The 23613-nt window shown below is 36.2% G+C and overlaps 1 protein-coding gene across 3 annotated transcripts in view; it reads left to right on the forward strand.

Annotated features, from left to right (window-relative positions):
• The window catches only part of PDE7A (phosphodiesterase 7A), a 119325-nt gene that overhangs the window by 75193 nt on the left and 20519 nt on the right, over positions 1–23613 (forward strand). For all 3 annotated transcript variants that reach the window (XR_005989845.1, XM_041768624.1, XM_041768625.1), the window contains exons 4-6: positions 12691–12842; positions 14585–14648; positions 23492–23587. Coding sequence is in view for 2 of the 3 variants with exons in the window: in XM_041768624.1 (XP_041624558.1) it covers positions 12691–12842; positions 14585–14648; positions 23492–23587 (312 nt within the window). In the remaining variant the exon portion in view is untranslated. The remainder of the gene's footprint in view (positions 1–12690; positions 12843–14584; positions 14649–23491; positions 23588–23613) is intronic.

The following is a 23613-nucleotide window of genomic DNA, read 5'->3' on the forward strand; positions in this document are numbered from 1 at the left end:
ATAATAATCTTATGTCTCTTTTCCCTTCCTTTTTATCACAAATGTTTCTACTTCCTGTAACAATCCCCTTACCAAGCAGTGCACGTAGAGAGCAGTACTTCTTTGTTGAACTGAATTAGAAAACATAGCCCTCTGTCCATGTGTGTGTATTTTTAGATTTTTACCTAGTTTCCAGGTGATTGTGAAATGTCTACATTTAAAAACCACTAATTTTTGTTTTTTGTCCCAAATTGATAGATGTTTTGTCCCCTAGACACCTTCTTGAACTTTATAGCATAAATTAGGGAACTAATATGGACCTTAATCTTAGTACAGTTTAATGGTAGTTTAATTCTTATTGTGCTTGGGAGAACTGAGGGAATTGGAGATCTAACTCTAGGCTTTATTTTGTATGGTACACATTAAATCTTTGTGTACTTTATTTTCCTTCACTAAGAAGATAATTAAAAATGTAATGAATAAGGAGTTTAAGGGCTGAGTTTGAACAAAGGAGGGATCCAACATATCACATATCCTATCTCTGAAGGGTGGAAATGCCTAATCCAGAACAATAATAATAATAATCTTAAAAAATTTATATCAATTATGCTATCACATCTTGTCAGAGTGAAATTGAATTCCATAAACTAAGTTTATAAGAATTGCTTAAGGGAAAGAATATTGATTGTACAGCTTATTCTCATGTTAACATTGATCTGATTTTAGATTATGAGTAGCTTGTTTATTTGATTTGCATCGAAGCTTGGACTACTTATATATTCATTTTAAAGTAATGAAATTGGGGGCGCCTGGGTGGCTCAGACAGTTGAGCATCCAACTCTTGATCCCGGCTCAGGTCTTGATCGCATGGTCGTGAGTTCGAGCCCCACATTGGGCTCTGTGCTGGGCATGGAACCTACTTAAATACATACATACATACTTATGTACATAAATTATAAAGTAATGAAATTATATGCATATTGATCTCTTTTAAACATGTCCGTTTATTTCTATAGTATATAAAAGTATGGAGGGGTCCTCAAGATGAAGTTATGCTGTTACAAATAATAAATTTGGTTTTGTTGGAGCACCCGGGTGGCTCAGTCTGTTAAGTGTTTGCCTTCAGCTCAGGTCATGATCCTTAGGCCCTGGGATCAAGCCCCACATCGGCTCCCTGCTCAGTGGGAAGTCTGCTTCTCTGTCTCCCTCTGCCCCTCATTCCTGCTAATGCTCTCTCTGTGAAATAATAAAATCTTAAAAAAAATTTTGGTTTTGTTAAAGTAAGTAAAGTCATATGTTTAAAAATACTTGAATTTGAAACTAATATAGTGTTACAGGTCAGTTATACCTCAACTAAAAAAAAATTGATATTTGTAATTATAGCCATTAACATTTAAGTGTTTATTCTTTCCCCAAAAGACATATTGCATGTATTATTTAATTTTTACAACAGTCCTATGAGCCTTATTTTACAGTGAGGAAGCTGAAAAGACCTTAAATAATAACTTTCCTAATGTCACAAACTAGTAAAAGTGGGATTCAAACTCAGACGTGTAACTCCAAAGCGCATGTATTTATCTACTCTGCTGTACTGCTTCTCTATATAAGCACATACTACTCTACTAAAGAGTTAACTATTGTTTTATGTACTTAGCTGTTTTCTTCCTATGTATCCACACATGCTAAATATAAATATTCTTCCAAGAAAAATTTCCCAATAGACATAAGTGTAATTGTTCAATATTAACACTAAGCTTTTAGATAAGGCTTCTAGTGTGTGTGTGTGTGTGTGTGTGTGTGTGTGTGTGTGTGTAGGAAGATTAGAGGGAGGTTAGAATATAGAATATCTTCAGGTTTTTTATTCCATTAGTATTCAACGTGTCATTGCCCTAGATTTGAGTTGGAACTGAGTTTAAGAAACATTTTTTATTTTTATTATTTTTTAAAGATTTTATTTATTCATGAGAGACAGAGAGAGGGAGAAGCTTAGGCTCCCTGCAAAGAGCAGGATGCAGGACTTGATCCGGGGCCCCAGGATCACAACTTGAGCCAAAGGCAAGATGCTCAACCACTGAGCCACCCAGGCGTCCCAAGAAACATTTTTAAAACAAACTCCAAGGATAATTCATGATTATATGCATCTAAATTGATTTTTATGATTTTAACGTGGCAGATATAGTGACTACAGGGCTCCCTCTTGTGGACCATTAGAGCAAGTGGTGATTAATCTCAAGATCCAAGGACTTTTCTGTTAAAAACCTCCTTTGTCTAATAACTAAGGAACGGTAACATTCTTTGCCATGCAACTTGGATGATAGAGAGTCTGGGACTGTCAGGGGATACTTATTAGCTCAACGTATGTGATTCTCCCAGCCCTTTTGTTCCTTAGCCTGTTGCTTGTATTTCTTTACTTTCTAATATTAGGGGAAAACATTGCTTCTAAATTTGCCTTCTTTTCTTTCTTTCTTTCTTTCTTTCTTTCTTTCTTTCTTTCTTTCTTTCTTTCTTTCTTTCTTTCTTTCTTTCTTTCTTTTCTTTCTTTCTTTCTTTCTTTTCTTTCTTTCTTTTCTTCCTTCCTTCCTCCTTTCCTTTCCTTTCCTTTCCTTTCCTTTCCTTTCCTTTCCTTTCCTTTCCTTTCCTTTCCTTTCCTCTTTCCTCTTTCCTCTTTCCTCTTTCCTCTTTTTTCTCTTCTCTTTTCTTTTCTTTTCTTTCTTTTCCTTGGAGAATCTTAAGAATGGATGACTGGAAGTAATTCCCATGATCATTAAGTAACAACACTCATTTAGTTTTTTGGAGGCTGATTAGTTTGCTCATGGTCACATAGTGAGGTAATGTGGTATTTTAGAAGAGAACCAGCAGAGCTAACAACTCTTTAATAGTAACTTGATTAATTCAGTGAGCCCTGTTGGCTTTCTAAGCTGGATTGGAATGTAGGTAACCATGTAAACTAGAACAAGCCAGGGACTTAAAATAAATAGTCCTAGCCTGGTGAAAGCTGGGCTTTAATTAGGGCAATTTTAATCTATTGTGTATTATGCTGTGAAATAAATAGTGGTGTGCCTCAAGGTACAGAACGAGCTCATGATGGCATTGGTAATAGGGTCAGATTTTATGTAATGTGGTCAGAGGGTGAGCTTTTTAGTAATTGTCAGAATGAAGGGTACTAATCAAATTCTCACAGTCATTCATTCCTGTTTCGAAAGTTCCCCATGTAAGCTTTTTTATATATCCCTAAATGATAATTACTTACTCAATTTGATATCCTTTTTTTCTCTGTAGTGTTCTTTTCTTGTTTCAGGATAAGAATTTTACTTCTAATCATTATAGGGAATCCATTTGTGTACGTATGTATGTGTAAGGGGGAAGAATGGGAGAGAAGCAGACCTGACAAAACTAAAAATTTCCATCTTAAAATGATCTCATCATGCTTCATCCTTGATTTATAGTCACTGATCCCTTTTCTTAGATCATATTTTGGAAGCTATTCTAGGAGAGTTCTGGAAGTCTCTCTAATTTTCTCTTAGACGACTTATTCTCCAGTTTGGTAGTGTATTTTAGAAGCCATTGAAATGTGCTCCAATGTGCGTGTTCTACTTCCTATGTGCTTGTTCTACACAGCTAGGATGTGTGCAAATATGTAGTTATAAGAATGTTACAGAATTTTAAGAAAAATAAGAGTTGGAAACAGCCTAAAAGCAAAAGGATTAAGGAATTATGATAATTTCATATTTTAGAATAATACATAGCTATTAAAAATGATGGTACTTGTGTGTTTATTGACTTTGAGAGATGTTCATGAATTTGTAAGAAAAAAATTACTATGAATTGTCTTGGATTAAAAAACTATATATACACATGCATATAGAAAATAATACATAGAAAAATATCTGGAGTGCCAGTTACCATTGGTGGTTTCTGTACAGCAAAGTCCTCCCATGCAAATTCTCCCCATTTTCAACTTTGTTGAGCAGAAGAGGCAGTTTAGGGCAGCTACTCCCAGAAAGGACCAAGAAAAAGACATCTTTTAGAAGAAAGGGGCATATGTCACTCAGAATGACAGGGTAGGAAGATTGAAAGGCTTCTCTATCAAAATAACTACTAAACTAGAGAAAAAGACCAGGGTCTACTATTTCAGGACTCTGGATCCTGATTGGACACTTACAACAACCTTGAGAGTACTTGATGAAGGGAGAGGCTGCTGTTTGGTAGTTCATGCACAGACCGGTGACCATTACCCATCCCTTGGCCCCTTAGCCTATGGAGACAGTGGCCTATGTTCTTGGATGGGCTTGCTGAAGCCAGATGGGCACTGGGGACTTTGTTTTCCAAAACTTTGGAGTTGCATGTTGAAGTCGGTTTTTCAGATCTCTGAGTGATAGGCACAGACATTTGCCTTTGTTTCAGCCTTTCAGCTGCAGAGATTTCACTTAACAGTGTTTACTGGAAGATTTAAAGAATCTTTTCTTCCCTCCCATCTCCCCTTTTGGAGCCACACATTTAAGGAAATCTGTGTTGAGTCACTGTGTTAGCTGACTGCAGAGATAATGGATTAGGAACTTCAGTGACCACACACAAGGAACACAAAACAGCAAATAGATAGGCAAAGGCGAAAATAGTCTGGAAAAGTCAAAACAGATGGCTTCAGCCCACAACAAGCAAAAGTAAGCTGTACTGGAGGAGTGAGAGATTAGATTTCCAGTTACTCCAGTATAATAATAGTCAGAATATCCACTTCTCAAAAAAAAAAAATATAAAACATACAAAAAAATCAGAAAGTATGGTGCATACATGCAATAAGAGAATTTCACAGAAGCCGTCCCTGAGGAAGTCCAGATATTGGAATTGCTAGTCAAAGTTGTTAAATCAAGTGCTATAAATGCATAAAGCAAACCATGGACATAGAACTAAAGGAAATCAGGACAAAATTCTATGAACAAAACTAGAATCTAAATAGATAAAAATTACAAAAAGGAACCAAATTTTGAGGCTATAAAGTATAACTGAAATGAAAAATTCAATAGAGGGATTCAACAACAGATTTGAGTAGGCAGAAGGATCAGTGGACTTGAAGATAAGACCATAGGAATGATTCAGACCCAAGAGACAGAAAGAAAAAAGAATGAAGAAAAATGAACAGAGCCCAATAAACTGGTGGAGGACCATCATATGTACCAATGTATGAGTATATGAGTCATAGGAGTCCCAGCAGGAGGAAGAAGAAAGAAAGGGGCAGAAAAAGTATTTGAAGACATAAAAGTGGAAAACTTCCCAAATGTGATGAAGACATGAATATACACACCTAAGCTCAGTGACCTCCAAACAAGATAAACTCAGGGGATCCCTGGATGGTTCAGTGGTTTAGCGCCTTCAGCCCAGGGCGTGACCCTGGAGACCTGGGATCAAGTCCCACGTCCGGCTCCCTGCATAGAGCCTGCTTCTCCCTCTTCCTGTGTCTCTGCCTCTCTCTCTGTATCTCTCATGAATAAATAAATGCATAAAATCTTAAAAAAAAATAAAAACAAAAAACCAAGATAAACTCAGAGTTCCACACTGATCCATAATATAGTCAAACTGTTGAAACCCAAAAACAGAATTTTGAAAGCAGCAAAAGTGAAGTAATTTGCCATAACAGGGAATCCTCAATAAAATTAACAACTGATTTCCCAATATAGAAACCGTGGAGTCTAGAAGCAGGTAAGATGATGTATTTGGAATCCTGAAGGAGGGGAGGCTATCCACCAAGAATTCTATATCTGACAAAACTATCCTTCATGAATGAAGAGGAGATAAATACATTTCCAGACAAAAGTTGAGGAAGTTCATTTGCAGTAGACCTGTTCTACAAGAAATGCTAGAGACAGTCCTTCAAGATGAAATGAAAGGACATTAGAGAATAATCTGAAACTGTAAGAAGAAATAAAGAACACTGGCAAGGGTGACCACATAGGAAATATAAAAACAGTATTATTGTACTCTGGTTTGTACGTACACAATATATAAAGATGCAGTCTGTGACAATAACAAAAGGGAAGAATTGGAGAGTATGGGAGTGTAGTATTTGTACAATAAGTTGGTATTATGCAAACTAGGTTGTTATAGTTGAAGATGTTAATTGTAACATCCAAGCCAAGGTGACTGCTATGTAACTAAAAAAATGTACAAAGGAAAGAAGGAATCAAAATGGTACACTACAAAAAAATTAGCTAAGTGAAAAGCAATAATTAAGGAACAAAAAACATATAAAACATACCCAAAATAATAGCAAAATGGCAGAAGTAAATCCTTCTTTATCAGTAATCACCTTAAATATAAATAGATTAAATTCTTCTACTTAAAAGCAGAGATTGGCAGACTTGAATTTTAAAAACCCCACAGTGTCCATCTAGATGCTGTATAGAAGGGACTAATTTTAGGTATAAAGAAATAAAGATGTTGAAAATAAAAGGAGGGGAGTGATACTGCTTTGCATGATGAAGGAGTAACCAAAAGACCTAGATGGGTTTATTATGATCATACAAAGTAGACTTGAAATAAAAGATTACAAGAGATAAAGGACACTCACTGTACATTGATAAATATACAGGAAGATATACATTTATAAATTATAAACATATATACATTTAACCAGAGAACCCTAAAATATGTGAAGCACAAATTGACAGAATTGAAGGGAGAGTAAGAGAATTTTACAGTAATAGGGACTTTATTTTTTTAATTGGAGTTCAATAATGGGGACTTTAATACACATTTTCAATAATGAGTAGAACAGTGAGACAGATTAGTAAGGAATTAAAGGACCTGAACAGCACTATAATCCAGTCAGACCTATTAGATATATACAGAACACCTAATAGCAAAATACATGTTCTTAAATGCACAGAGAACATTTTGCAAAACAGGCCATATGTTAGGCCATAAAAGAAGTCTTAATAAACTTTTTTTTAAGGGGCTTACTCGGAAGTATAAAGTTAAATATTTTACTTGCCTTGTTTGGTCTGTGATCAGGGTTGAACAGGGTTAGATGCACTCTCCCCCTGGGCCCAATTATAGAAATAGCAGGAACATGTTTGTAAGAAGCAGTCTGTGTCTTTGGCAGAAAAGGAGAGAGCCATTTGGGTAGGAAAGTGAAGAGGACCCTTTGCCCTCTCCTAAGACTTCACTTCTATCCCTACTAAGAGTGTGGTGTAGGGGTGCCTGGCTGGCTCAGTTGACTCTTGATCTCGGGGTTGTTAGTTTGAGCTCCATGTTGGGTGTAAGATTCCTTAAAATCTTAAAAAAAAAAAAATTGGTGTAGAGGGTTAGCCCAGGAGAATTTAGCCCATTCGGTAATGACTTGTTAAAAAACAACCCCCCAAAAAAACTAGCCCATCAGGTCATTGAATTATGCAGGGCAGTAGATGAGAACAGAACTCAACAATGATTAAAGAGTGGCTCACAAAAAAAAAAGTTGCCTTTAAACTGATGAAAATTGTGACTGAGTTTTCTATCACTCACTTAAAAATTTAAATGAAGCAATAGCTTCACTGTAAAGCATAAATTGAAGAACTCAGGGACTAGTTGTTCCTTGAGGTAGGTAATAGAGATAAATTGTTTTTGAGCTACGTTGCCTTCATGAGCCCTTCTTGAGGAAACTGCTAAAGGATGAACCTAAGCAAACAAAAGGTAAAAGTGAGGGTTGGAATGAAGGAGAAAGTCTGTATGCTGCTAACATCGGGAAAGGAAAAGAGAGAGAAAGTAGGATATAGAGTAGATTCCTCATGTGTGGTAAAGGATTAAAGGACGATGTTGTAAGCTGACAAATCAAGAAGCGGGAATATAAGTGTATTTACAAAATGAAGGTATCTTTTCAAATTGTAAAATTGTAGCAGTGATCTTCAGTAAAGGACTGGTTCAGAAGATTATGGTTCATCCATATTATGGAATACTTGACAGCGTCGTGAAAGTATGAGGAAGGTCTCTAAGTACTGGTAGGGAAGGAGCTCCCAGATAAATTAAAAAGCAAGGTGCAGAACATATAATGGAGTATGCTGCCATTTATGTGAAAGAAGTAGAAAAATGGTGTATGGTGATTTCATTTATTTGACCAAAAACTCAGGAAAGATACACAGGAAACTTTAAGAAAAAGCTCATCATTTTAGGGGAGGGCTTGGGAAGTAGTTGGATGGATGACTGGCTAGGGGTTAGGTTTTTCACTGTATTCTTTTGTCCCCTTTGCCTTCTTTCCCTCCTTCCTCCTTGAATTCCTTCCCTGCTTCTCGTCCCATCTTGCTTCCTTTTCATTTGTGAGACATGTGAACAATTGCATATTCAGTAACTAGTCTAATAGAAAAATCAAATGTTCTCTTCCTCCCTCTCCCACATTCTGGTCCTATATGAAGTCTTAAAGCTTTGGTGGGGTAGTTTTAGCTACTATCTCTGCAGGGTCTTATGGAATTTCCAGGCTTTCCACAATGTAATATTCTTGAGTAATCTTCCCCAGGCCGGGATCCCTGGGTGGCGCAGCGGTTTGGCGCCTGTCTTTGGCCCAGGGAGCGATCCTGGAGACCCGGGATCGAATCCCACATCGGGCTCCCGGTGCATGGAGCCTGCTTCTCCCTCTGCCCGTGTCTCTGCCTCTCTCTCTCTCTCTCTCTCTGTGACTATCATAATTTAAAAAGAAAAAAAAAGAAAAAAAAAAAAGGAAAAAAAAAAATCTTCCCCAGGCCTTCTAGGTAGAGAAAGCACTTTTCTGTGGATGATTTGCTGCTTCATATGGACAGGTTCTCTGTCCTTTCTTAAGTTGTCTGTGAAATAATGAGTACTTGTTAAGGCTGATTCTATCATTAAATGATGCTCTCTTTCTGATCCTCTGAGTAGCTTATTTATGGGGTTAGTCTTGCTGGATGGCACTGGGCCCCCATGAGTGAGCATTTCCCCTTGAGTCAGTATGTAATACTCATTCTCAGCTTCATATGATCAAACCAGAACTCTGGATAATGTGTACCAATTTCAGAACTCTGTGAAACAGGAAGACATGAATTATGTTTTTTGTTTTGTTTTAATTAAGAAAAATGAGACATCACGAGGTTGTGATTTGTCAGAAATTAGGAATAAAGCAGGAGGATACAGCTGTGATCTTGTGAATAGGCCTCTGGCTCCCAGACTGCCAGATGTCTTAACCATTGACAGTGTGAATCCTGCCATGTTGATAGGAGGACTTAGCATAGTGCATTGTGTTAGTGGGGTTTTCCCCTCAGATGAGGCTCATTTATTTTTTGGTCCTTCTACAGCTATCCTCCCAAAGAGATTCTCACATTTATTTCCAGGTGCATGTATTTTAGATATATAATTTGAAAGCAGTGATGCTACTATCATTAGTGTGTACATGCATGCACACACATGCATATAGTGGTGCAATGTAATTAATTGCCAGTGATAAAACTATGGCCTTGTGTGTGATTTAAGATAAATTGAAGGGAATGCTCATGAAGTCATGCTCATGACCTTGAACTCTTTTAGATTATTTTTCCATAATGAATAGAATATATGTATTCTGCAACATTTTCTAGAATTTTTAAAATGCTTTGGCTTTCACAGATTAATTGTATTTCATTTCTACTTTGGTGTCTAAGATTATATTTGTAAAATGGGGGTGATAATCTTGTCATCTTCATATCACTCTGATTACAGAATGGGATAGTTGACATGAATGCTCTTTCGTAAAACTGTAAGGTGCCTTATAAAAACAGAGATGGTGGTGCTAGTATTTAATTAGATCTCATCTGCTCCCTATGTATTTGTCCATTCAACTCTGTCCCTTCCAGATTCACTTGTTTCTAAGAAAGAATAGGACTAGAAGGATCATATTAGACATAAGTTCTTGTACATTAGCTTTTCCCCCGTTTCTTTTTCTGTATGCTTTCATCTATATAAAGACAATTTTGAATAATTTTATACACAAAACTTTTACAATTAATAAACAATACTGTAGAGATGGAATAAAACTTAGGAGTAATAGTGTGGACACAGGCTTTGTAAACAGTCCTATGTTTTAAAATCCCCTTGCATCCTATATTGGCTCTGTAACCATGGGCAAGTTCTTTAATCTCTTATAGATTCAGTATTTTCATGTGTAAAGTGAAGGATAATATTTATCTTTTGAGATTCTTGGGGACTAAGTGAGGTACTTTTTGCAAAGCAGTTGGGAACATTGTTTTCACAGAATTTAATCTTCCCTCATTTCCTTAAACTTACTAATTCTAGTTCAATTATCACTTGATATTACTTACTATTTTGATTCCAATCCTTTTAATGTAAGTTAGAGATCAAAAATTTAAGTCCACAGTTGTTCTAGATACTTTCTATTTTATTTTTTAAAGGTTTTATTTATTTATTCATGAGAGACACAGAGAGAGAAGCAGAGACATAGGCAGAGGGAGAAGCAGGCTCCCTCTGGGGAGCCCAATGTGGGACTCAATCCAGGACCCCGGAATCAGGACTTGAGCCAAAGGCAGATGCTTAACCACTGAGCGCCCCGATAAATTTTAGATTGACTAGAATGAAAAGAGAGTACATTATGGAAAATGTACATAACAGTGTCCCTTATTCATTTATTTCTGATTTATGTGAGAATATGGGAATCTGAAAACTCATCAGATATTTCAAAAGTAGGATACACTTATTCAGTATATTTTTCACATATCTACTGTTATTAGGCTTTGGAATAAAGAGGTGGGGAAAAAGGTAGCTCTTGGCTACATTGGACGTCATCATATATTGAAGGAGACAGGTAAATACATTATAATCGAGTATCAGAAGTAGTCTGATAGGGATCTGCACAGGGGGCTTTGAGAACCCAGAGGAGGTACCTCCCATTTCTCCTACATGGGGAGGGTGTAGGCAGGTGTTCAGGTAGTGCCTCCCAGGGAAGGTGACACCTGAGTCAAACCTGGAGAGAGCTAGAACCTGGAACATGAAGCCTTTCCTTCCAGACTAAGGACATGGAGTTCATTTTGAGATTATGAGAAACCAGTGAATACTTTTATTTAAAGCAACACTAATATATTGGGAACTTAGGATAATTACCTAGAAGCAAACTTCCAAGCAGTGGCATCAACATCAGTTTTATCATCATCTACATTGCAACCATTTACTTAAAACCTGTTATGTATCCAACTCATGTGTACATTATCTCATTTAATCCAGCACCCTTTGAATGAGATATTATTGCCATTATTTTATAGATCAGAAAACCAGAGTACTATAGGTGAATAGAGGAGTTAGTGATGGGATGCACAAGGGAGAATATATTTGATTAACTGCTATTCTACATGGTGATTTTAAGTTAATGGAAGTTAAGATGGGGTGATGAGTTATTGATCCTTAGTCTCCATTTTCATGTGCTTTATATTGTATTTCACTGAATTTAGTTTGATTTTAGAGTTTGAAGACAACACGTGTTCCCTGGGGGATGGCTTTTAACCCAGGTCTGATACTTCATCTGGTACTTAAGGAAACTTTGGTTTGTTCTAAAACTAGAGGGAAAAATGGACATGTTAGACTTGCTCCTTTCTAGAGCTTTTCATCTTATAGGATTTTGTCCCTACCCTTTAGAACTCTTATAGAATAGAAATTACTTAATTCTCTGGTCCATCTCTTTTTCCTCTAAGTAAAATTACCTAAATATTTGAAATAATACCTCATTAGGATTAAACTTGGGACCCAGCTCTTCACTAAGAAGGGTGGTTTGAAAATAGGTTGTCTTTCTGCTTCATAATGTGTATACAGATATTCAAGCAATAGAATGAGAGGTGATAATTCTTCAGAGTTTAAAAAAAAAAAGATTAATCCAGCCATACTTCTCATTAGCTTTCTAAGTGCTGTCAAAATTTTTTTGTATATTTTTTATTGGAGTTCGATTTGCCAACATAAAGCATAACACCCAGTGCTCATCCCGTCAAGTGCCCCCCTCAGTACTCATCACCAGGTCACCCCATCCCCCTGCCCACCTCCCCTTCCACCACCCCTTGTTCGTTTCCCAGAGTTAGGAGTTTCTCATGTTCTGTCTCCCTCTCTCATATTTCCCACTCATTTTCTCCCCTCTCCCCTGTATTCCCTTTCACTATTTTTTATATTCCCTGAATAAATGAAACCATATAATGTTTGTCCTACTCTGATTGACTTACTTCACTCAGCATAATCCCCTCCAGTTCCATCCACATCAAAGCAAATGATGGGTATTTGTCGTTTCTAATGGCTGAGTGAAATATTCCATTTTATACATAAACCACATCTTCTTTATCCATTCATCTTTAGATGGACACCGAGGCTCCTTCCACAGTTTGGCTATTGTGAACATTGCTGCTATAAACATTGGGTGCAAGTATGTTGGTCTTCAACTGCATCTGTATCTTTGGGGGTAAATCCCCAGCAGTGCAATTGCTGGGTCGTAGGGTAGCTCTATTTTTAACTCTTTGAGGAACCTCCACACAGTTTTCCAGAGTGGCTGCACCAGTTCACATTCCCACCAACAGTAGTGCTGTCAAAATTTACCATTTATCCCTTCATTCCTAATTCTTTAATTGAAAATACAAATGAAGTATTTCTTATCTCCTAGAAATGTGGTATAATGATTTATTTTTACTTGTATATAACTAGAGAGAGGGGTATTACAATGAAAGTGTATGCACAATTTTGACTTGCTGAACTCACCTTTTACTTCTTTTATTTCAGCTCAATCTGAAATTGAAGTTTCTGTGTCTGCAAGGAATATCAGAAGGTTACTAAGTTTCCAGCGTTATCTTAGATCTTCACGCTTTTTTCGTGGTACTACAGTTTCAAATTCTCTAAACATTTTAGATGATGATTATAATGGACAAGCCAAGGTGTGTATTACTTTTTCAAGAAAATATTAGGTTTTGATATGTTTAATGAAGCCTTTTTCCCCCCACATAGTATTGATTTATTAGAACCTTTCTTTGTATGCAAAAATCAGTTAAGCCCATTTTTCAGCTTTTTCCTTTAGGTCATTTGTTCAATTTATAAGCAGGTATTACAGAGTAGGGAAGATTTCTGAAGTAACTAAAATGGTGAAAATGTTTTTATTTATTATAACATTAAGTAACAAGTGAATCAGTAGAACATTATAAGATCACACAGAACCTTAACCCTGGGAAGAATCTTAAGGCTCTTCTGGTCTAATTTCTTTATTCTATAGGTAAGGAATCTATGGCCTGAAGAGCATCAGAGACTTGTTTGAGCTCATCCACTGGTTAGAGGGTACAGCCAGCGCAGGGTGTTAGGTCGCATGACTTTCATTCAAATGATTTTTCATAGTCCCTTGTATCACTGAGATGCTTTGATGATTTATTTGTATATTTTCTAATTAAACCCAGTGATTGTGAGCATTATTTTCTATTTATGTAGTTTAAAAGAAATGTCTTAATGAAGATGGAGCTCAGATGAGCTTTTTTTTTTTTTTGACCAAATGAAGGCTTTTAATAATCTTATGTTTCCAGTACTTTTGAAATTATTTTTTGACTTAATATTTACAGGCCAGATTTTGTTAAGTGTGTGTACATAGGGCTGAGGCCTTTCTTACAATTACATTAAAGTGAAAAAAAAATTGCTTCCCTGTTTGATGAAAGAAATTAACAGAAGTGTTCATGCTTTCTTTAAATTTTAAAAAGTTTACATGTTCTGCCTTTTAAAACGAGATTATTGACCTATATATGTTTGGTCGTTAACACTATCAAAAATAAACTCTACTAGTAATATATTAGTATTATTTATGTCAGTTTATTGATGAATGTGTACAACAGTGACCTTTCCACAGAAGTTTCAGGTTACAAATATATGGCTTAAAAATATAGTCAATTTTGTTTTGAGGTTGTTGTGGGATTTATTTGCTCAACCGAAATATACATTAACTTAAAAATGAGTGTAATAAGTGCTATTAATTATTGTATAAGCCTATTTAAAGAATATAAATAAGTGCCTGTAAGTTGGGAGTGTTTTTTTTTAAGACCATGAATAACAAATAATTTAAGCGTAGTGTAGCATTGATATCAGGTGCCTGGGTTTTATAATCAAACCACCTGGTTGTAGATCCCAGCTCTATTATTTTCTAGCTGCTCTGGTTAGTCACTTTTAGCCTGTTTCCCCATCTGTAAATGAGGATTGAAAACAACGCCTACTTCACAGTGTTGTTATGAATAGTAAAAGTGAACAAGCATAGGAAGTACTCAGCTATTATAACTTATTTTCACCAAATTTTTAAAATCTAGACTCTAGACCATGTCGGGTACAAACCACACTTCCGTGGTGTTAAATTATTATTAAAAATTCTTGAAAAGTTCATAGTAGCATAGTAATAAGTTGAAAGAAACATTAACCTTACCTGTATATTCATTAATTGGAAAAACAAATGTTATTTGATTTTCCCAATGGAAATTGCATTTTGGGCACTTTTTTGGAGCAAGTTGGAAAGGTCATGATTAAAAAGAGAATGATACTTAGCATTTCTTAAATCACTTTCCATTTTCACTAACTTCTCTATGGATTATCTACAAAAGACAGACTGTTACTGAAATTAAATTACAGTAGGAATGTTTGGTTTTCATTTCAGTGTATGCTGGAAAAAGTTGGAAATTGGAATTTTGATATCTTTCTATTTGATAGACTAACAAATGGTAAGTGAAGGATTTAACTTATTCAAATTACTGTGTACTCTAGATTGCTGCATTGATGGTACAACCACTGGTAGGTTCTTACTTTTATTTCCATGGGTTATGAGCCTTCTGCTGACAGCAGAACATCATTCTGTCCCTTTGTTAGTGACTGATCTATCAACCCAGAGAATCACTCTCATAATTTTATTTTTTCATAACTCTCAGCAGTAATCAAAAGTTACACTAGTCATTATCACTTGGCCACAAAGATGGCTCCTATTATGGATAACGTGAAGTGAAATTGTTACCTCATTGTGTTCTTTCTTTTTCTGTTTTGGTTTCTTTTGGATTGTGGCTATTTACAGTGACATCTTCTGATACTATATTCCAGCTTTGACAGCCACAGATATGTGGTAGATTAATGACATTTTGAGAGCTATCCTTTCTTCTAACCTTGTGGTTCTCAGGCTTTTCTTTCTCTGAACACTTGAGAGAGAGGACATACTCTGACCAGCAACAATGGTTCCCCCTGACACTGTTTCTTCATGGTTGGATGGGGATGAGCCTGTAGCTTCTTTAAGAGTCTTATCAGAGGGATCCCTGGGTGGCGCAGTGGTTTAGCTCCTGCCTTTGGCCCAGGGCACGATCCTGGAGACCCGGGATCGAATCCCACGTCAGGCTCCCAGTGCATGGAGCCTGCTTCTCCCTCTGCCTGTGTCTCTGCCCCTCTCTCTCTCTCTCTGTGTGACTATCATAAATTAAAATAAATAAATAAATAAAATCTTTAAAAAAAAAAAAAGAGTCTTATCAGAATCTACAGAATATGAGTGGTTTGAAAATACCAGGTGATTCTAATCTGTTTATCCTCTCCAGTGTTTTGTTTTGTTTCAGGGGGTAGGGATCATGTTTCCTTATTCTCTTTGGGAACAGAAAAAAGATTCCCTTTGGGAATAATTTTTATTTAGGGTAAAAATTTTGGCATAAAATAAAAAATGGTACATGTAGTTCAAGTAGACTTTGTCCTTGTCTAAATTCTTTTTAATAAGTGAAGCAGGTTGGAAAGTACACTGAGAAGAAGTCACCTCAGAGTGTTTAGAATGGAGTAACTATGTAGTTCACTGCTATGTACATTGAAATCACTGGTGTTTTTTGTTTTTGTTTTTGTTTTCTTTCTTATTTTACTTTGGAATGAAGCTCATTTCATAAGGAAGCCAAATACAGAAAATGGACAAGCAGATACAACTTTATTCATCTTGAGAATCAATGTGGATCTAGCTCTTTAGTATCACTACATTATTCCCTATAAGCCGTGTGGCCATGTAAGGTGAAAATAGCTTTGTAATCAACTTCTGTTTTTTTTTCAACTTCTATTTTTGTCTGTACACTGTTGACAGAAAATAAATTGACTGATTCTAGGCAAAATTTTAAAGACCATGAACTCCATCTTATCAGTTTACCTCTCTCCTACTTCCCTGCCTTTTTTTGTTGTTGTTGTTTTCCTTTTCTATTTCTCTTCCACCTCTCCTTTGCTCTTTGGTGACTGTTCTTTTCCTCTCCCTGCCCCCACCTTAGCATGTCCACACAGAAAATTCTCTAGTATCATTTACACAGTTGTCCTTCCCTTCAGTCTTCCCTTTTTAAAAAAATTTGGATAATAACATATCAGGTGACTCTTCTTCTAGATCTGGGAAATTCCTTTTTTTCTAACTTAATATGAATATTACTTCACTTGTTATCTCCAGATAAATGTAAATAAAACAGTGCCACCCTTAGCAAGCTCAAAGTTTAGCCTTATATAAACTGTAATAGCTCATAGCCTATTATTAGTTTACTGGGACACTTGTCACTCATCAAAATAATTGGTTCTCTAAATTTTATTTTTAAAAAGTACATATCCTGCTAGTCAGGGGTCTTGGTGATTTGAAAGTGCAGTGAGATTGACAGTGTGTGGGACAGGCAAAATAGCCACTAGTTACAGTAGTTAATTTAGCACTTTGCTTTCACTTTAATCACCTCATTACTTTTTTGGAGTTGGCCAAATGGTTTCTTCTTAGGGTTGTTAGGAGTTAGCTACCCACCTGTGATTTTACGGATGGTGATACACATATCCAGTTAAATACAGCTACCCCAAATCACAAAAATTCTATCCATGAAGAGATAATATTGAGAAGCAAATGGACAGAATAAAAATTTTTTTAATTTTCATAATTTAATTAGAAGTACTTTCTTTTTAAAACTGCTTAGCCTGAAATGAATTCTGGATGATATATGTATATGGTATCCAAGTATATAGGTTTCCTGTCTTGTTTATTGACCTGGTGCTTTCTGTATTTCTTACTCTGGGCAGTTCACCAGATGACATTGTGGGGAGGACAGGGTAAAGGCAAAACTCAGTGATTCCTCTTAAGACAAATGGTCCCCAGCTTGCCCACTACAAGAAAGAAATTACTTACCATCTGGTAGGGTATATTTGACATTCTTTTTATAGGAATGAGAGGTTATATGTAATAGCAAGATATGGTTTGTCACCCCTGAAATCTACCTGGCATGTGATGTGAGGGACCCTTCTTGCCAGACCTGTGTCATGGCCTTATTCTTTCACAGTCTAGGTGCCTTTATTTCTTTTTCTTGTCTTATTGCTATGGTATGTACTTTCAGTACAGTGTTGAATACAAGTGTCAAGAGTGGGCATCCTTTTTTTGTTCCTGATCTTAGAGGGAAAGCTTTCAGCTTTTCACCATTGAGTATGTTACGTGTGGGTTTGTTGTATTTGGCCCTTTTTTATATTGAGGTAATGTTCACTCTGTACCTGCTTTGTTGAGAGTTTTTATCATAAGTGGATATTAAATTTTGTCTAAAGGTTTCCCTGCATGTATTGAGATGATTATAGCACTTTTATCCTTTATTTTGTTAATGTGATGTATCATGTGATTCATTTGCAGATGTTGAACCATCCTTACATTATGGAATAAAACCCATTTGACTGTAGTGTATGAGCCTTTAAATGTTGTTGAATTTGGTTTGATAACATTTGGTTGAGTATTACTGCACCTTTGTTCATCAAGAATATTAGACTGTAGTTTTCTTTTTTTTGTACTGTCTGATTTTGGTGTCAGGGTGATGCTGGCCTCACATAGAATGAATATGGAAATATTCCTTCCTGTTTAATTTTTCGAAATAGTTTGAGAAGGATAGATATTCTTCTCTAAATGTTTGGTAGAATTCACCTGTGAAGCCTTCTGGTCCTGAACTTTTGTTAGTTGGAGGTTTTTTGATTACCAGTTGGTTTGGTTTCATTGCTAATAATTGGACTGTTCAGATTTCCAATTTCTTTGTGATTCAGTCTTAGAGGATTATATGTGTCTAGGAATTTATCCATTTCTTCTAGGTTGTCCCAATTTGTTGGCAATTGCTTGTTTCATTAGTCGTTAAAATCTATATTGCTGTGGTGTCTATGGTATCTTCTCCCCTTTCATTTCTGATAGTATTTACTTGAATCTTGTCTCTTCTTTTTCTTGATAAGCCTGACTAAATGTTTATCAACTTTATTTATCTTTTCAAAGAATCAGCTCTCAGTTTTATTGATCTTTTAAATTATTTTTTAAGTCCTGTTTCATTTATTTCCACTCTGATCTTTATTATTTCCTTCCTTCTCCTAGTTTTGGGCTTTGTTTTCATTTTCATTCCTTTAAGTGTAAGTTTAGATTATTTCTTTGATATTTTTCTTAGTGCTTTTGGGAGGCTTTATCATTATAAACTTCCTTTTTCAAAATGCTTTTGCTGTCTCTTATATTTTGAAACATATTTTTGTTTTCATTTGACTCAAGGTGTGTGAATTCCTCTTTAATTTTTTTCATTGACCCCTTGGCTGTTAATTAATGTGTTTATTTTTTTCCAGTTTTTTTTTTCTTGTAATCTTCATACTGTTTTGATTTTAAAAAGATGCTTGTTGCTTTGTGTTCTTAAATTTATTGTTTTGTGGCCTAACATGTGATGGAGAATACAGTGTTCTGTATTCACTTCAAAAGAATGTGCATTCTGCTGTTTTTAGATGGAATGTAAGTCTGTCTGGTCTAATGTGTCATTTAAGACCACTATTTTCTTATTGATTTTCTGACTGGAGTGGGGGGTTTTAAAGTCCCCTACTGGGATCCCTGGGTGGCGCAGCGGTTTGGCGCCTGCCTTTGGCCCAGGGTGCGATCCTGGAGACCCGGGATCGAATCCCACGTCGGGCTCCCGGTGCATGGAACCTGCTTCTCCCTCTGCCTGTGTCTCTGCCTCTCTCTCTCTCTCTCTCTCTGTGACTATCAAAAATAAATAAAAATTAAAAAAAATAAAAAATGAAAAATAAAGTCCCCTACTAATATTGTATTACTGTCAATTTCTACCTTTATGTCTGTTAATATTTCCTTTATATATTTAGGTGCTCCTATGTTGATTGCATAGATATTTACTATTTCTTTTTATCCTCCTGTTGGATCAGTCCCTTCATCATTATATAATTCCTTTCTTGTCACTTGTTAAAGGTTTTCTTTTAAAGTCTGTTGTGTCTGATATATGTATTGCTACCCACGCTTTCTTTTCATTTCTATTTTCAAGGAATGTTTTTTCCATCCCTTGACATTCAGTCTGTATATGTCATTAGGTCTGAAGTGAGCCTCTTGTAGGCTACGTTTAGATGGGTCTTGATTTTTTTATCCATTCAGTCACCCTTTGTTTTTTTTGTTTTTTTTGTTTTACCCTTTGTTATTTGATTGGAACATTTGGTCCATTTACATTTGAAGTAATTGTGGGGTTTTGTTTTGTTTTTCATTTGAAGTAATTGTTAATGGGTGTGTATTTATTGCTATTTTGTTGTTTTCTGGTTGTTTCTTAGTTCTCAGTTTTCTTCTGTTGCTGTCTTCCCTTTGATTTGATTACTTTCTTTAGTGTTGTTTTTATTCCTTTCTCTTTATCTTCTGTGTATCTGTTAGAGGTTTTTGCTTCCTGATTACCATGAAATTCATATATAATACCGTTATGTATATAGCAGTCTATTTTAAAGCAACAGTCACATTCTAAACATTCTAACAGGAGTACCTTTCTGCAATATTTTATGTTTTCTATGTCATATTTTACAACTTTTTTTGGTATATATTTCCTAAGTAAATATTATAGAAATAATTGATTTTACTACTTTTTATTTTTAACTTTAATATAAGCTTTATAAGTGGCAGGTCCACTACCTTTATTATATGTTTGCTTTTACTAGTGAGACTTTTTCCTTCATCATTTTCTTCTATTTTTGACCTTTTCTTTTTGCTTAAATCCCTTTAATATTCTTTATAAGGCCTGTATAGTGGTAGTGAACTTCTTTTGCTTTTGTTTGGGAAGCTCTTTATCTCTCCTTCAATTCTGAATGATAGCCTTGCTGGGTAGGGTATTCTTGGTTATAGGTTTTTTCCTTCGGTATCAAAATTCCTGCTGAAAAATCAGTTGATAGTCTTATGGGGTTTCCTTTGTTCCTAACTAGTTGCTATTCTCTTGCTGCTATTAAGATTTAATTTTTGACATTTTAGTTATTTGTCTTAGTGTTGACTTCCTTGTGTTCATCTTGTTTAGGACTCTCTGTGTTTCCTGGACCTAGATGTCTGGTTCCTTCCCCAAGTTAGGGAGTTTTCATCTATTATTTCTTCATAAAATTTTTCTGCCCCTTTCCTTTCTGTTTTCTCCTTCTGGGGCCCCTGTAATATGAATGTTAATATGCTTGATGTTGTTCCAGAAGTTCAGGTGAAGACACTCAGGACAGTAGCCACTTTGGAGGGGACAGGCACCAGTCCCAGTTGAGCTGCCTGCCATGAGGATGGGAGCCACTTTGGAGGGGTATCTGCCAGGGTGGGTAGGTTGGGCTGGATAGGTCCACCGGGGGAACACTTGTTCAGGGTGACAGCACTAGCAAGGTAGATAGATTGTGTCAGAACCGGTGCTTGCCAGCATCAGATCAGCTGGGTAGGGGATGGCAAGAAAAATCGCATCTTTTAGTGCTTCCATTCCTGGATAAAGTTCTTACAGATCCCTGACCCTATTGCATAAGCCCTAAGATTAGTCAGTGAATTTCCTCCCCTTATGTCCCAAACACTCTTTAAACTGTTGCCTCTGTGCAAGTGAGTTTGTGTATAGGCTCTTCCAGAGTGGAATCTTGGCTTCTCCTGGAGTTACTAAGCTTTGCTGATTTTCAAAGCTTCTGGATATAAGCCCAGCTGATTTTTCAAACCCTAGTGTTATGGAGGGTTGTCTTCCTGGTGCAGATCCTCAGGCTGGTGGGTGCCTGATGTGGGGCTTGAACCCTTCACTTCTCAGGGAGGATCTCTTTACTTTATGATAAACTTCCTGCTTATGGGTCACCAACATGAGGATGTGGATCCTGACCAAACCACATCTCTGCTCCTTCTCCCCTTCATGATGTGGCTTTTTCTTTGTATCTTTAGCTGTAGAAGAGCTATTCTGCTAGTTTTCAGATCATTCTCCGAGAGTTGCTCTATATGCACTTGCAGTTTTGGTGTGTCCAGATGAGCTTAGAGGTGAGCTTAGGATCCTACCACTCTGCCATTTTCACCAATTCCTGCCCATTTTTTAAATTGAAGTGTAATTGACATATAACCTTATTTTAGCTTTAGGTATACAATGTAATGATTTAATATATGTATATATTTAAAACAATTACAAAAAAATCTAACATCCATCATGATACACAGTTACAGTTTTTTTCTTGTGATGAGAACTTTTAAGGTGTACTGTCTTAGTTTCAGATATGCAATATGATATTTTTATTTTATTGTTTTAAATAGGCTCCACACCCAGCATGGAGCCCATCTCAGAGCTTGAACTCAATAACCCTGAGATCAAGACCTGAGCTGAGATCAGGAATCAGACACTTAATCGACTAAGCCATGCAGGTGCCCCTGCAATACAGTATTATTAATTATAGACACCATGCTGTACATTACATCCCCCAGACTTCTGTATAACTGGAAATTTGTGCCTTTTGACCCCTTTCACTTATTTTGTCAGCATTACCACCCCTTATCTCTGACAACCACCAGTTCTCTGTATCTGTGAGCTTGGTTTTTTGTTTAAGATTCCACATACAGGGATCCCTGGGTGGTGCAGTGGTTTGGCGCCTGCCTCTGGCCCAGGGCACGATCCTGGAGACCCGGGATCGAATCCCACATCGGGCTCCTGGTGCATGGAGCCTGCTTCTCCCTCTGCCTATGTCTCTGCCTATGTCTCTGCATCTTTTCCAGGGTTTCTCATTCAAATATTGTTAAATGAATTTATATTTTTCCTCAGTCATAGGCTTCTATTGATAGTTGTTTAGGCAGTTGTGGGAAATGAGGTTAGCTGAATAGTCCTTTTTAATTCTTCATAAATATTATTACTGTAAATATGCAATGTGGGAATAGTTAAGTTTTTATAGATTTTTGTAAGATCATGAATTTCTTTAGAGACTACTCAAATCATGGTTATGTTACAGTTGTTATTGTCTAAATGCTGGCAATAAGTTATAAGCTCATAACTCTTTAAAACTTAGTTTTAAAAATTAAGACAATATATATGTCCTGTAGAGGAAATCTATGAAACTTTGAAAAATGTAATAGAAGGTATAGATATGGAGAGTTACATCTTAGAAGAGAAGCTAACCATTATAACAATGGTAGTTTTTCCAAATTTAATTTCTATACTAGTATTGACTCTGTGGTCAGTGAAAGTTGAGGATGAGATAGGCCACAGTGCATGTAGCAGCTCCTTTAGAAAACTTAGCTAACTGTGAAGGGGAGTAGAGAGGGTGACCTGGAGGGAGCCAAGAGAGTAAGGTATTCTTTGTTGTTTGAAAGAAAAACTAGAGCATGTTCCAAGTGCCAGTGCTTATTGGAACAATACAGAGAGGGACTGAGGACAAGTATTTTGATTCAATGGGATGGAAGTGGGATGTGTTGTTAGGTATATCCAAGCAGAGTTTCTGAGAAACTCTGGAAGTGTCGAGGGATTGGCTTTGGAAATAAAAGGAAACTCTAGGGATTGTATATTATCAGTGAAGTATGAGGCTGTTGGGAATGAGAGGGTGAGTGAGTGGAAATATGTTGAAAGTTTGAGAAGGCTTGAAAAGCTTAAAAATAGTCATTTGAGGAGGTAAATTAACTAGAGAAACATAGTAAGAGAAACATTTCATTAGAGAAACATAGTAAGATTTCTATATAGTGTTGTTAACTTAGAGTGATGGGATAGAACTCTTAGTTTTGTGACCACTACCCACCCACCTTCCAGCTACTTAGATTTATTGCTTGCTACAAGTGTGGGGGGGGCAAGTGGTCAAGTTCAAAGTTTTGGTTTTGAGGTCATTGATCCCTCCTCCTAGCTCTGTACCTTGAAGAATTAAATACAACCTCCAGCTAACAAGGTGTAGCTAAGGCAGTTGACTTTGGACATCGTCATTCAGTTATAGTGACCTGGTAGAGAGATTCAGCTGGAAGTTAGAGCAGCCATGTTCTGGGTGCTTTGGGAAGTTGTGTTAAACTTAGTGTGGGACAATTTTCAAAGTTCTCTATTGATTCTAATTATTTTGGTGTCTTTCAAAAAATTGATCTGTTTGAAAATGCTTATCTTACTTGGTTGTAGAAAAATGAAACAAAGCCTTTATCCCCCTTAAAATGGAAAAAAGAGATGTGAGATTTAAAGTTCATAGCTAGTAAAATAAAAGGATGTAAATTTTAGCCAAAATTTACTCTCCATGTTTTACATTCAAAACCCATATTGGAAGCACAGTTGGCAGTTATGCTAGCCTGTATTTCTTACTAATATTAATATCTCTTCTTCTTTCATTTTAGGAAATAGTCTAGTAAGTTTAACCTTTCATTTATTTAGTCTTCACGGATTAATTGAGTACTTCAATTTAGATATGATGAAACTTCGTAGATTTTTAGGTAAGTGAGTCTAATCCATTTACTAG

The sequence above is a fragment of the Vulpes lagopus genome, chromosome 9 (genome assembly GCF_018345385.1).
Source record: "Vulpes lagopus strain Blue_001 chromosome 9, ASM1834538v1, whole genome shotgun sequence".
Taxonomy (NCBI): domain Eukaryota; kingdom Metazoa; phylum Chordata; class Mammalia; order Carnivora; family Canidae; genus Vulpes; species Vulpes lagopus.